We start from the raw sequence: 14,910 nt of genomic DNA, 5'->3' as shown, positions 1-14,910 counted from the left end.
TCACTGGACAACTGATTATATAAAGCAAGAAGAATGATTTTAAATGCTAGTGAAGCAATTTAAAGGTCTTAAATACTGTGAAACAGAAAGTTGAAATGAATGAGTAAAATGTGCTTGGGGGCTTCATTCATGCTATTTCTCTTCCATCGATGATTAAGAGCTGGTTACAGATGTAATAATACATTTAATTTCCTTATGACTTTTCAGATCCACCTGGCACTCCTGACTACATTGATGTCACCAGGGAAACCATCACACTTAAGTGGAACCCACCATTGCGCGACGGAGGCAGTAAGATTGTGGCCTACAGCATTGAGAGACGGCAAGGGGATGATCGCTGGGTCAGATGCAACTTTACTGACGTCAGTGAATGCCAGTACACAGTTACAGGACTTAGTCCTGGGGATCGATATGAATTCAGAATAATTGCAAGAAATGCTGTTGGAACTATAAGCCCACCCTCACAGTCTTCTGGTGTTATTATGACAAGAGATGAAAATGGTAAGTGTTTCTGACTGATTCCCCTATGACTAAGAATAGCTGCATTTAAAAATATATGTTGGGCCTCCTGTCTGTGAAGAGGAAACAGAAACAACAATTCCAGGTTGCTATGTGGATGAATTAGGACTTTTCTATCATTCAGATAAAGAAAAGAAAAAGCACAATTGGCATCAATTATTTTTACTATCCTGTTCTTTTTCTCCATTCTCATATTAAGAGCATGCAAGCAAAGATGTTTTTAACTTTGTAACTCTATTTATAATAAATAAATAAGAGTCCCTAGAATAGCCATCTGTCTATTAAAATACATCACTTATCCAACAATACAGTCATCACTGTTTGCATGCAGTGATGGCCTCTTACAGGTACTTGTTTGAATAAGCAGCACTATTAGGAAGCAAATGACCTGCAAATATTTCAATTTCTCTTCATACAAATGGCAGTGCAAAATTATTAACCTGACATAGGGCGTGGTGGTGCGTGTCTGTAATCCCAACACTCAGGAGACCAAGGCAGGAGGGTTGCCATGAGTTCAAGGCCAGCCTGGGCTACATAGTAAAACCCTGTCTCAAAAAGTCAAAATTATGAACACGACAGATGTAACAAAGGAGAAAAGGTTATAATAGGCAAATGTGTAATCCCATAGTCTGAACTCTTAATTATCAATCCTTTCAAAATAGCCTTTGGTAGCACAGAAGTCATTATCTTCTCTTTGTTATGATATGGTGCTAATGAAAACTACATTTTTATATATCTGTATTAAGTCAAACTAACACATAGTATTTCTATTTCTCTTCTAGTTCCACCAACAGTAGAGTTTGGCCCTGAGTATTTTGACGGTATCATTATTAAGTCTGGAGAGAGCCTTAGAATTAAAGCTTTGGTACAAGGACGACCAGTACCTCGAGTAACTTGGTTCAAAGATGGAGTTGAAATCGAAAAGAGAGTGAATATGGAAATAACTGATGTCCTTGGATCTACCAGCCTCTTTGTTAGAGATGCTACTCGAGACCATAGTGGCCTATATACAGTGGAAGCCAAAAATGTATCTGGCACCACAAAAGCAGATATTAAAGTGAAAGTACAAGGTACTTTTAAAGAACTTCTTGGTGTTACAATTAATAAGATTTGGATTAATGACATGCCTTTTTATATTTTAATGGACAAGGAAAAAGAAACTAATTATAGATACTTTTTCTTATAGATACACCAGGAAAAGTAGTTGGCCCAATAAGATTCACCAGTATTACTGGTGAGAAGATGACTCTGTGGTGGGATGCACCACTCAATGACGGCTGTGCTCCTGTCACCCACTACATCATTGAAAAACGGGAAACGAGCAGACTTGCTTGGGCATTAATTGAAGATAAATGTGAGGCCCAGAGTTATACTGCCATTAAACTAATAACTGGCAATGAATACCAGTTCCGTGTTTCTGCCGTTAACAAGTTTGGTGTTGGCAGGCCACTTGATTCTGACCCAGTGATTGCTCAAATACAATACAGTAAGTTTCTATTTTCATAAATGGTACTATGGTATAAGATTAACTTTCCAACCAAATGTATCTAACTGGCTTCGTTTCTCTGTTTTCTTTCATTTCATAGCCGTTCCTGATGCCCCTGGCATTCCAGAGCCTAGCAATGTAACAGGCAATAGCATTACCCTGACATGGGCAAGGCCAGAATCAGATGGTGGCAATGAGATTCAACACTACATCCTTGAAAGGAGAGAAAAGAAAAGCACGAGATGGGTAAAAGTGATCAGCAAACGACCAATCTCTGAAACAAGATTCAAAATCACTGGTCTGATAGAAGGCAATGAGTATGAATTCCATGTCATGGCTGAAAATGCAGCAGGAGTAGGACCTGCAAGTGGCATCTCAAGACTAATTAAATGCAGAGAGCCCGTTAACCCACCAAGTGCTCCCACAGTGGTAAAAGTGACAGACACATCAAAGACAACTGTGAGCTTGGAATGGTCCAGGCCAGTCTTTGATGGCGGCATGGAAATAATTGGGTACATCATAGAAATGTGCAAAGCTGATCTAGGAGACTGGCACAAGGTAAATACAGAGGCATGTGTGAAAACAAGATACACAGTCACTGATTTACAAGCAGGAGAAGAATACAAATTCCGGGTGAGTGCTATCAACGGTGTTGGAAAAGGAGACAGCTGTGAAGTGACTGGTACAATTAAAGCCGTTGACCGACTAACAGCTCCTGAATTAGACATTGATGCAAGCTTCAAACAGACTCACATTGTTAGAGCTGGTGCCAGTATTCGCCTCTTTATTGCTTTCCGGGGTAGACCTACCCCTACAGCTGTGTGGAGCAAGCCAGACTCTAATCTTAGTATTCGGGCTGATATCCATATAACAGACTCCTTCAGCACCCTGACTGTGGAACACTGCAACAGAAATGATGCAGGGAAATATACCCTTACTGTGGAAAATAACAGTGGTAGTAAGTCAATCACGTTCACTGTGAAGGTGCTAGACTCTCCAGGACCACCTGGTCCCATTACCTTCAAAGATGTAACCCGGGGATCTGCTACATTGATGTGGGATGCGCCTCTACTGGATGGTGGTGCCCGAATCCATCACTATGTGGTAGAGAAACGAGAAGCAAGTCGCCGTAGCTGGCAAGTTGTCAGTGAAAAATGTACTCGTCAGATCTTCAAGGTTAGTGACCTAGCAGAAGGCGTTCCATACTACTTCCGTGTTTCTGCAGAAAATGAGTATGGTGTTGGTGAACCATATGAAATGCCAGAACCAATTGTAGCCACAGAACAGCCTGCTCCACCTAGAAGACTTGATGTTGTTGACACTAGCAAATCCTCTGCAGTCTTAGCATGGCTTAAACCTGAACATGATGGAGGCAGCCGGATTACTGGGTACCTACTTGAAATGAGACAAAAGGGATCTGACTTCTGGGTTGAAGCTGGTCACACCAAACAGCTGACATTCACAGTAGAACGCCTTGTTGAGAACACAGAATATGAATTCCGTGTGAAAGCTAAGAATGATGCTGGCTACAGTGAACCCAGAGAAGCCTTCTCATCTGTCATCATCAAAGAGCCTCAAATTGAGCCAACTGCTGATCTCACTGGAATTACCGACCAGCTCATAACTTGCAAAGCGGGAAGCCCATTCACTATTGATGTGCCAATCAGTGGTCGTCCAGCCCCCAGAGTAACATGGAAACTGGAAGAAATGAGACTTAAGGAGACTGATCGAGTGAGTATCATAACAACAAAAGACAGGACCACCCTCTCTGTAAAGGACAGCATGAGAGGTGACTCTGGCAGATACTTCTTAACCCTGGAAAACACATCTGGCGTTAAAACATTTACCATCACAGTTGTGGTCATTGGAAGGCCAGGTCCAGTAACTGGCCCCATTGAGGTCTCATCTGTCTCAGCTGAATCATGTGTCCTGTCATGGGCTGAACCTAAAGATGATGGAGGCACCGAAATTACTAATTACATAGTTGAAAAGCGTGAGTCGGGCACGACAGCTTGGCAGCTCATCAATTCCAGTGTCAAGCGCACTCAGATTAAAGTCACTCATCTCACAAAATACAAGGAGTATTCTTTCCGTGTTAGTTCAGAAAACAGATTTGGTGTGAGCAAGCCTTTAGAATCAGCACCGATTGTTGCTGAGCATCCATTTGGTAAGAAAAACAAAAATCAGATTTCGAAGTCTCTATTATATTTCCACTGAATTTTATAAAAGTGTATTCATACTTGATGTCTTTGTTTATATTTAGTCCCACCAAGTGCTCCTACCAGACCGGAAGTCTACCATGTGTCTGCCAATGCCATGTCTATTCGTTGGGAAGAACCCTACCATGATGGTGGCAGTAAAATCACTGGCTACTGGGTTGAGAAGAAAGAACGTAACACCATTCTTTGGGTGAAGGAAAACAAAGTGCCATGTTTAGAGTGCAACTACAAAGTGTCTGGTTTGGTTGAAGGACTGGAATATCAGTTTAGAACTTATGCTCTCAATGCTGCAGGTGTTAGCAAGGCCAGTGAAGCTTCAAGACCTGTAATGGCTCAAAATCCAGTTGGTATGTATGAAAATTTAAGGGTACATTTGTTTTTACTGTTCTTGGTACTGGCAGAACTAGAGCTGGTTTGTTTGGGGTTTTTTAACCTTATTTTTTGCATCCTTTCTAGACGCACCAGGCAGACCGGAAGTGACAGATGTCACAAGATCGACAGTGTCACTGATTTGGTCTGCCCCGGTGTATGACGGAGGCAGCAAAGTAGTGGGCTATATCGTGGAGCGTAAGCCAGTCAGTGAGGTTGGAGACGGTCGCTGGCTAAAGTGCAACTATACCATCGTATCAGACAACTTTTTCACTGTAACTGCTCTCAGTGAGGGAGACACTTATGAATTCCGTGTATTGGCCAAGAATGCAGCAGGTGTAATCAGCAAAGGATCAGAATCCACAGGCCCCGTCACATGCCATGATGAATACGGTACAAACTAGCCTATGTTCTCCTTTTAAACTGTCATAATTCACATGAAAATAAACTGTCAGATATTCATCCACATTTATTTTAACTATCGACAGCTCCGCCCAAAGCCGAATTGGATGCCAGATTACAGGGTGACCTGGTTACCATTAGAGCAGGTTCGGATCTGGTTCTTGATGCTGCAGTTGGTGGCAAACCTGAACCCAAAATTATCTGGACCAAAGGAGACAAGGAACTCGATCTCTGTGAAAAAGTCTCTTTGCAGTATACTGGCAAACGAGCAACTGCTGTGATCAAGTTCTGTGACAGAAGTGACAGCGGAAAATATACATTAACAGTCAAGAATGCCAGTGGGATCAAGGCTGTGTCTGTCATGGTCAAAGTGCTTGGTAAGCATGTCAAATGTTCTTCCATTTTTATAGCATTTTCAACGTGAGCAGAAAGAATGACCTTTATTGTGGCTTGTCCCTGTGCCTGTTTCAGACTCCCCTGGCCCATGTGGAAAACTCACCGTGAGCAGAGTAACAGAGGAGAAGTGTACTTTAGCCTGGAGCCTTCCCCAAGAAGATGGAGGAGCAGCTATATCTCATTACATTGTAGAAAGACGAGAGACTAGCAGGCTCAACTGGGTGATTGTTGAAGGCGAATGCCCAACCCTATCCTATGTGGTTACCAGACTCATCAAGAACAATGAATACACATTCAGAGTAAGGGCAGTAAACAAATATGGCCCTGGTGTGCCTGTTGAATCAGAGCCAATTGTAGCCAGAAACTCATTCAGTGAGTATCAACATTTTTTAAATAAATTGGTGATTGAAATGTAATGAGATCAGGGGAGAGGGGCTGTCAAATTAATATGATTTTTCTGATCATCTTTATTTTCATAAAACATAAACAGCTATTCCATCCCAACCTGGCATACCTGAAGAAGTTGGGGCCGGCAAAGAGCATATCATTATTCAGTGGACAAAACCAGAATCTGATGGTGGCAATGAGATCAGCAACTACCTGGTAGACAAGCGTGAGAAGAAGAGCCTGCGCTGGACACGTGTCAACAGAGATTACATGGTGTATGATACCAGGCTGAAGGTGACCAGCCTGATGGAAGGGTGTGATTACCAGTTCCGAGTGACTGCAGTGAATGCTGCTGGTAACAGTGAACCCAGCGAAGCTTCCAACTTCATTTCATGCAGAGAACCATCATGTGAGTTCTATAAATCATACACTAGCCTCATGTTCATCCACACCACATGATGAATAATTTTCCAACATGCCAATTCCAAGAACTTGTAGAATTTATGAAAAGTATATGTCTAGAAAAACACATGCTTATTAGTGTGATCTTAAATAAAGCCTATGTCAGAGAACATTTTAACTATTACTTCTGTTGGCAAGTTAGCAGTTAGCATTGCTGAAAATTTTTGCAGTGTTTTTCCTAACTTATGAAAAAATAAATTATTATATCACCAATATGAAAGATATATTCTGTGAATCTTTAGAGAGAACTGCATCATACTGATAATGAGCACCGAAGAGAGGCAAAGTCCCTTTTAAGAAGAGACTCCGCAGAAGCATAGTCTGCAATATTTTAATGTTACTGTCAAAATAATTGTTATAAGAACTTCAAAACAAGTGAGAAATCTTTGTACAAAGTTTAAGCCTAAGAGCTGAAAAGAATAAGGCTTTGGGACTGAACAGGGGAAGATGATGGATTACTGATTCCTGTGTTCATTGGAAACATAGAGATGACAAGTGATATTAACCCTGTGAAGGATAAGCAACCAAAGAAAAATCCTTGAGGATGAGTTAAGCAATGAGCTTGTCTAATGAAGAATATATTATAGCTATCCACAGCAGTAAGAAAGAAAAATCTACCTTCCTAAAGTAGTTTATTTCTTAAAATAATAATAGTAATCACACTGTATACAGTGTGATTACTATTATGCCCTATAATATCAAAAAAGCCCAGTTACAAAGATGGTCTTGATAGTGTGGACAAAGAGCAAAAGTACCTCTGTGAGTCTTGAAAACAAAAACAAATTACAAGTCTCGAAGTTTCTTTGTGTAACACCTACATCCCACTTTTTAAATTCTATAGATACCCCCGGACCACCTTCCACTCCAAGAGTTGTGGACACCACCAAGCGCAGCATTAGTTTGGCTTGGACCAAGCCCACGTATGATGGTGGTGCTGACATCATAGGATATGTACTTGAAATGAAAGAGAAAGACACTGACCAGTGGTACAGAGTACATACCAATGCCACAATAAGAAATACTGAATTCACTGTGCCAGACCTTAAAATGGGCCAGAAATACTCCTTCCGAGTTGCTTCTGTGAATGAGAAGGGTATGAGTGAATACAGTGAAACAACTGCTGAAATTGAACCTGTGGAAAGACTAGGTATTTATTATATGGCTTTTAGGTGAATCATTTTCTCATCACGCCTGTTCTTGAATTAATTAAATTTTGATATTTCCTTTCCAGAAATACCAGATCTTGAGCTTGCAGATGATCTGAAGAAGACTGTAACCATCAGGGCTGGGTCCTCACTGCGCCTGATGGTGTCCGTATCTGGTAGACCACCTCCCGTCATCACATGGAGCAAGAAAGGCATTAACCTTGCAAACCGGGCAATTATTGACAACACTGAGAGCTACTCTTTACTTATTGTGGACAAGGTTAATCGGTATGATGCTGGAAAATACACAATTGAAGCTGAAAATCAATCTGGCAAGAAATCAGCAACAGTCCTTGTTAAAGTATATGGTAAGTATTTTCCTTAAAATTGAGTATCCTGTGAGTAGATTCTCTAAAAAGGTACATCTTGACCTCGGATTGCCTTTCCAGAGAAGGCCTATGTTGACTATTTTCCTGGGAAAAAGTCTATCAACTAACCAGCCAAAGAGGAAGTACCATCTTTCATTCTTTTTTTCAGATACTCCTGGTCCCTGTCCTTCGGTGAAAGTTAAGGAAGTATCAAGAGATTCTGTGACCATTACTTGGGAAATCCCCACAATTGATGGTGGCGCTCCAGTCAACAATTACATTATTGAGAAGCGTGAAGCTGCCATGAGAGCATTCAAAACAGTAACCACCAAATGCAGCAAGACACTTTACCGAATTTCTGGACTTGTAGAAGGAATGATGTACTATTTCAGAGTGCTTCCAGAAAACATTTATGGCATTGGAGAACCCTGTGAAACATCTGATGCAGTTTTGGTCTCAGAAGTGCCGTTGGTGCCTACAAAGCTGGAAGTGGTTGATGTCACCAAATCCACTGTCACTCTTGCCTGGGAAAAGCCACTCTACGATGGCGGTAGCCGACTCACTGGATATGTTCTGGAGGCCTGCAAAGCTGGCACAGAAAGATGGATGAAGGTTGTCACCTTAAAACCCACAGTCCTAGAGCACACTGTTATTTCCTTAAATGAAGGTGAACAATACTTATTTAGAGTAAGGGCACAAAATGAGAAAGGTGTATCGGAACCAAGAGAGATCGTCACAGCAGTGACTGTACATGACCTCAGAGGTATGTACTAAACAGCCAAAGAAATAACAGTAAAGTAAAAAGCATTCAAAGTTTATGATACTTCATTAGAAATAATGCTTAAAAATGACTTGTTTCTTTCTTATAGTGTTGCCAACAATTGATCTTTCTACAATGCCTCAAAAGACCATCCATGTCCCAGCTGGCAGACCAGTGGAGCTGGTAATACCCATCACTGGTCGTCCACCTCCTACTGCTTCCTGGTTCTTTTCTGGTTCTAAACTGAAAGAATCAGAACGTGTCACAGTTGAAACTCATACTAAAGTAACTAAATTAACCATCCGTGAAACCACTATAAGAGATACTGGAGAATATACACTTGAATTAAAAAATGTTACTGGAACTACTTCAGACACTATTAAAGTTATCATTCTTGGTAAGGATATGTGATAAAGATACAAGAGAGTTGTTGATCTTCAGTTATCCAATTTTGATTTGAAGTAAAAATTAATTTCTTGGCTTTTTCTTTTATAGACAAGCCTGGTCCACCAACTGGGCCTATCAAGATTGATGAAATTGATGCTACGTCAGTTACTATTTCCTGGGAACCACCTGAATTGGATGGTGGTGCTCCACTGAGTGGTTATGTGGTGGAACAACGTGATGCTCATCGTCCAGGATGGCTGCCAGTTTCTGAATCAGTGACTAGACCAACGTTTAAGTTTACTAGACTCACAGAAGGAAATGAATATGTGTTCCGTGTGGCTGCAACAAACCGCTTTGGGATTGGCTCATACTTGCAATCTGAAGTCATAGAATGCCGCAGCAGCATCAGTAAGTCCTTGAACCCTTCCACCACTCTCCCTACGTCTGATTCCAAGTGTTAACAAAAAAGAATTTGTTTTCATTATGCTCTGATGTAAAGAAAACTAGCTCACAAAATGAGCCATACAATTTAAGCTTTCCAAACCCCATTTCCTCAGAAGTTTTCGACATGATTAATTTAATTATTTCACTCTTACGAAAAAGGAGAAGGAAGTTAGGAAATGAGGATGGAAAGATATAAAGAAGGGAGGGAGGAAGGAATGGAGAGAGGGAGGGATGAATAGAGGAAGGGAGGGTGGGTAAGAAGGAGGAAAGATAGGCTATGTTGTAATAAAAATACTGAGTACATACTAAATAAATGTTTATAACTTTGAAGAAAATAAGGAGCAGCAAAAAGTACAAAAGTGAAAGCATTGAGGAAGTAGCCACAAGTGTCATATATCATTTAAAATATCAGCTGAAAGCTAAGATATACACATGAGCCTTTATTTTAATTGATTCATATTGCCATATTGTGCTTATCTTTGTCTTGCTGCAGGTATTCCTGGACCCCCAGAAACATTACAGATATTTGATGTCTCCCGTGATGGCATGACACTTACTTGGTATCCACCTGATGATGATGGTGGCTCCCAAGTGACAGGATATATTGTGGAGCGCAAAGAAGTGAGAGCAGATCGATGGGTCCGTGTAAATAAAGTACCAGTCACGATGACACGGTACCGCTCCACTGGCCTTATTGAAGGCTTAGAATATGAACACCGTGTCACAGCCATTAATGCAAGAGGGACTGGAAAACCAAGTCGTCCTTCCAAACCCATAGTTGCCATGGATCCAATTGGTAAATACATTTTGCATAAATCAAATTTATTGAGATATAACTTATATGTATAAAATTCATCCTTCTGTAGTATATAGTGAGTTCTGTGAGTTCTGAAAAGTGTACTGTTTTGGAATTGCCATCACAATCAAACTATAGAATACAAAACACAGAAAACAAAAAAGAATTTAGTGCTAACATATTTCGCACTAAATTATTTCAACGATTCACTAAATTTGCAGGATGGCACCATTAATTTTCAGCTGTTCAGCAATTTTAATCCATATGTCTTTGTCTCCTTTTTCCCAGCTCCACCAGGAAAGCCACAAAATCCAAGAGTTACTGATACAACAAGGACATCAGTCTCCTTGGCCTGGAGTGTTCCAGAGGATGAAGGAGGATCTAAAGTTACAGGCTACTTGATTGAAATGCAAAAAGTAGATCAACACGAATGGACCAAATGCAACACTACACCAACCAAGATTCGAGAGTATACTCTGACACACCTACCTCAGGGCGCTGAATACAGATTCCGCGTCCTAGCTTGTAATGCTGGTGGACCCGGGGAGCCTGCTGAGGTACCAGGAACAGTCAAAGTCACGGAAATGCTTGGTAAGACATATGATCATTTACTTTCTGCTATAATTGACTTAAGACTTTCCTACTCTTCTCCCACCAAAAAATTCTAAATTGTCACCCTACTTTTTCCCCTAGAATATCCTGACTATGAACTTGATGAAAGATACCAAGAAGGTGTCTTTGTAAGACAAGGTGGAGTCATCAAACTTACCATACCTATCAAAGGAAAACCATTCCCGATATGTAAATGGACCAAGGAAGGCCAGGATATTAGTAAGCGTGCCATGATCGCAACATCTGAAACACACACTGAACTTGTGATCAAAGAAGCAGACAGGAATGATTCTGGAACTTATGACTTGGTTCTGGAAAATAAATGTGGCAAGAAGACTCTTTACATCAAGGTCAAGGTAATAGGAAGTCCCAACACTCCTGAAGGGCCACTTGAATATGACGATATACAAGCCCGATCTGTGAGGGTCAGTTGGAGAGCTCCTGCTGATGATGGTGGTGCCGACATCTTAGGCTACATCCTTGAGAGAAGAGAAGTGCCTAAGGCTGCCTGGTATACTATTGATTCCAGAGTCCGAAGCACATCTCTGGTTGTAAAAGGCCTCAAAGAAAATGTGGAATACCATTTCCGTGTCTCAGCAGAAAACCAGTTTGGCATAAGCAAACCCTTGAAGTCTGAGGAACCAGTAATACCAAAAACACCACTGAGTAAGTGCTCTTTTGACCACAGAACTAAAACAATTATTTCATTATCTTTTGTTTTTAAATGAAATTCATCATCTTATGAGGTATGAGACTGTATTCTAACATGTGCATGTTTTCCACTTACATTAACAGATCCTCCAGAACCTCCAAGCAATCCTCCAGAAGTACTTGATGTGACCAAGAGTTCTGTTAGTTTGTCCTGGTCCCGTCCCAAAGATGATGGTGGCTCTCGAGTCACAGGTTACTACATTGAACGCAAAGAGACATCAACTGACAAATGGGTCAGACACAATAAGACTCAGATAACCACCACAATGTACACCGTCACTGGACTTGTTCCTGATGCCGAGTATCAGTTCCGCATCATTGCACAGAATGATGTTGGCCTCAGTGAGACCAGCCCTGCTTCTGAACCAGTTGTTTGCAAAGATCCATTTGGTAAGGAAAGAATTTCCAAAGAAGATAAAGCAAACCCATCGTTAGTCTTGTTCTCTTATTTCATAAGTAAACCTGATTTTCTTTTCAACTGTCTTAAAATATTTCAGATAAACCAAGCCAACCAGGAGAACTTGAGATTCTTTCAATATCCAAAGACAGTGTCACTCTGCAGTGGGAGAAACCTGAATGCGATGGTGGCAAAGAAATCCTCGGATATTGGGTTGAATATAGGCAGTCTGGAGACAGTGCTTGGAAGAAGAGCAATAAGGATCGCATCAAGGACAGGCAGTTCACAATTGGGGGATTGCTTGAAGCTACTGAATATGAATTCAGGGTTTTTGCTGAGAATGAGACTGGACTTAGCAGACCTCGAAGAACAGCTATGTCTGTAAAGACTAAGTTAACATGTAAGTAGCTTTTAGCTCTATACTTATAATTTATACACTAAACAACATGTTAAGACTAATTTCTCCTCTATACTAAGTACAACTGCGGTAAGCTTTATTGGAAAGCAAGTGTTTGGAAAGAACTACTCACACAGGCCTATGCACACACAGGGGATAGTTGATAAGTTCTCTAGGATGCTATTCCAAGATCATAATTGACAACAGGAGATGTTAGGTGCAATAAACGAAGGACATTCCTGGAGTAATTTCTCCCTCTGATGTGATGGGTTTTTATACTTCCTAGAAAGACTTGAAGGGTTAAGAGATGTACTCCATTTCAATGAACTTGTAAGGGCAATAATACTGTAGTTTATAGAGAAGACTTGTATTTCCCCATAACCTCATATTACATGATCAATGTCCTCCCAGTCACCTACATAATAATATGTTGAAGGGCTCCCTTAATCCCAGTTTTCCATGTGACTTAAGAAAATGACTTCAAAAAAATTTTTAAGAATTAGACTTTTATTTAAATCATAGTATCTAATAAAGTGTTAGTCAGTAGAATAAATTTATTCCTGACATACAAGGACAGCGGATTATAGATTCAGTGGTAACAATCGATTTAAGATTATCTTTCATCTCCAGCTGGAGAGGCTCCAGGAATACGCCAAGAAATGAAAGATGTTACTACCAAATTGGGTGAAGCTGCTCAGCTCTCATGCCAGATTGTTGGAAGGCCTCTTCCTGACATTAAATGGTACCGATTTGGTAAGGAGCTCGTACAAAGCCGGAAATACAAAATGTCCTCAGATGGACGCACGCATACCCTGACAGTAATGACGGAGGAACAAGAAGATGAAGGGATCTATACCTGCATAGCTACCAATGAAGTTGGAGAAGTAGAAACAAGTAGTAAGCTTCTCCTGCAGGCAGCACCACAGTTCCATCCGGGTTACCCACTGAAAGAGAAATATTATGGTGCTGTGGGCTCTACACTTCGACTCCATGTTATGTACATTGGTCGTCCAGTACCTGCCATGACCTGGTTCCATGGGCAGAAACTTTTGCAAAACTCAGAAAACGTTACTATTGAAAATACTGAGCACTATACTCATCTTGTCATGAAGAATGTCCAACGTAAGACTCATGCTGGGAAATACAAAGTTCAGCTCAGCAATGCTTTTGGAACAGTTGATGCCATCCTTGATGTGGAAATACAAGGTATTTTGGTTTTGTTTTCAGTGATTTTATGTTTTTAAACAATCTCGGGAAACACACTGTATATGTACTTTACAACTGTAAACACAATTGTATTTCCTCCCAACAGATAAACCAGACAAACCTACAGGGCCAATTGTGATTGAAGCTCTCTTGAAGAACTCTGTGGTGATCAGCTGGAAAGCACCTGCGGATGATGGAGGCTCCTGGATCACCAATTATGTGGTGGAGAAATGTGAGGCCAAGGAAGGGGCTGAATGGCAGTTGGTGTCTTCGGCCATCTCAGTGACAACCTGTAGAATTGTGAACCTGACAGAAAATGCTGGCTACTACTTCCGGGTTTCAGCTCAGAACACCTTTGGCATCAGTGAGCCTCTAGAGGTCGCCTCAGTTGTGATCATTAAGAGTCCATTTGGTAAGTACAACCTGATTTTCTCTCTCTTTTGCCTCTTATCTCATATGGTGAAATTCTGCCTTTACATAAGATTTTTGAATAGAAATAAATTTTGAAAGAAAATACCAAAGATTCAGATAAAGTACAATGCCTTTCCTCTTGCTTTAATTAAATGCATATCTAAAAGGGGAGATACATGCCCTAGCCCCTTCTTTATAAGGGAATTTTATTTCTGATAAATCTCTTAGCACAAAGTAACCATTTTCATTTGTCTAGAATAGCTATTTTTAATATAACTTCGGAGTCATTGTTTTTTAAAAAGTCTTTTACTAAGGCTGCCTTTTTTACCTCATGACTCAAATTCATTCTTTCTTTCTTTCTTTCTTTCTTTCTTTCTTTCTTTAAATAGAAAAGCCAGGTGTTCCAGGCAAGCCAATTATTACTGCTATCACAAAAGATTCTTGTGTTGTGGCTTGGAAGCCACCTGCCAGTGATGGAGGTGCAAAGATTAGAAATTACTACCTCGAGAAGCGTGAGAAGAAGCAGAATAAATGGATTGCTGTGACAACAGAAGAGATTCGAGAAACTGTCTTCTCCATGCAAAACCTTATTGAAGGTCTTGAATATGAGTTCCGTGTGAAATGTGAAAACCTAGGTGGGGAGAGTGAATGGAGTGAAACATCAGAACCTGTCACTCCCAAATCTGATGTCCCAATTCAAGCACCACACTTTAAAGAGGAACTGAGAAATCTAAATGTAAGATATCAGAGCAATGCTACTTTGGTCTGCAAAGTGACTGGTCATCCAAAACCTGTTGTGAAATGGTATAGACAAGGCAAAGAAATCATTGCTGATGGATTAAAGTACAGGATTCAAGAATTCAAGGGTGGCTACCACCAGCTCATTATTGCAAGTGTCACAGATGATGATGCCACAGTATACCAAGTCAGAGCTACCAACCAAGGGGGATCTGTGTCTGGCACTGCCTCCTTGGATGTGGAAGGTAAAAGCAAATCAGTAAACATCATTATCATTAATTTGGGTGAGAAAATGTTA

At 40.7% G+C, this 14,910-nt stretch overlaps 1 protein-coding gene across 18 annotated transcripts in view; it reads left to right on the top strand.

Annotated features, from left to right (window-relative positions):
- Ttn (titin) overlaps positions 1-14,910 on the top strand; it is a 274,910-nt gene that overhangs the window by 249,877 nt on the left and 10,123 nt on the right. For all 18 annotated transcript variants that reach the window (XM_087196546.1, XM_087196551.1, XM_087196550.1 and 15 more), the window contains 22 exons: positions 208-501; positions 1,302-1,589; positions 1,706-2,005; positions 2,106-4,172; positions 4,269-4,571; positions 4,681-4,986; positions 5,082-5,372; positions 5,467-5,763; positions 5,882-6,187; positions 7,082-7,387; positions 7,472-7,753; positions 7,923-8,516; positions 8,623-8,910; positions 9,009-9,308; positions 9,838-10,140; positions 10,429-10,731; positions 10,834-11,418; positions 11,548-11,853; positions 11,961-12,260; positions 12,888-13,463; positions 13,570-13,875; positions 14,264-14,857. In XM_087196546.1, the coding sequence (XP_087052672.1) occupies positions 208-501; positions 1,302-1,589; positions 1,706-2,005; positions 2,106-4,172; positions 4,269-4,571; positions 4,681-4,986; positions 5,082-5,372; positions 5,467-5,763; positions 5,882-6,187; positions 7,082-7,387; positions 7,472-7,753; positions 7,923-8,516; positions 8,623-8,910; positions 9,009-9,308; positions 9,838-10,140; positions 10,429-10,731; positions 10,834-11,418; positions 11,548-11,853; positions 11,961-12,260; positions 12,888-13,463; positions 13,570-13,875; positions 14,264-14,857 (9,495 nt within the window). The remainder of the gene's footprint in view (positions 1-207; positions 502-1,301; positions 1,590-1,705; positions 2,006-2,105; positions 4,173-4,268; positions 4,572-4,680; positions 4,987-5,081; positions 5,373-5,466; positions 5,764-5,881; positions 6,188-7,081; positions 7,388-7,471; positions 7,754-7,922; positions 8,517-8,622; positions 8,911-9,008; positions 9,309-9,837; positions 10,141-10,428; positions 10,732-10,833; positions 11,419-11,547; positions 11,854-11,960; positions 12,261-12,887; positions 13,464-13,569; positions 13,876-14,263; positions 14,858-14,910) is intronic.

The sequence above is a fragment of the Heterocephalus glaber genome, unplaced genomic scaffold (genome assembly GCF_053883595.1).
Source record: "Heterocephalus glaber isolate CG9 unplaced genomic scaffold, H.glaber_assembly_v1.0 deba00000347, whole genome shotgun sequence".
In the NCBI taxonomy this organism is placed as follows: Eukaryota; Metazoa; Chordata; class Mammalia; order Rodentia; family Bathyergidae; genus Heterocephalus; species Heterocephalus glaber.
The sequence above is the reverse complement of the archived record's forward strand: the minus strand, read 5'-3'. Positions and strand labels throughout refer to the sequence as shown.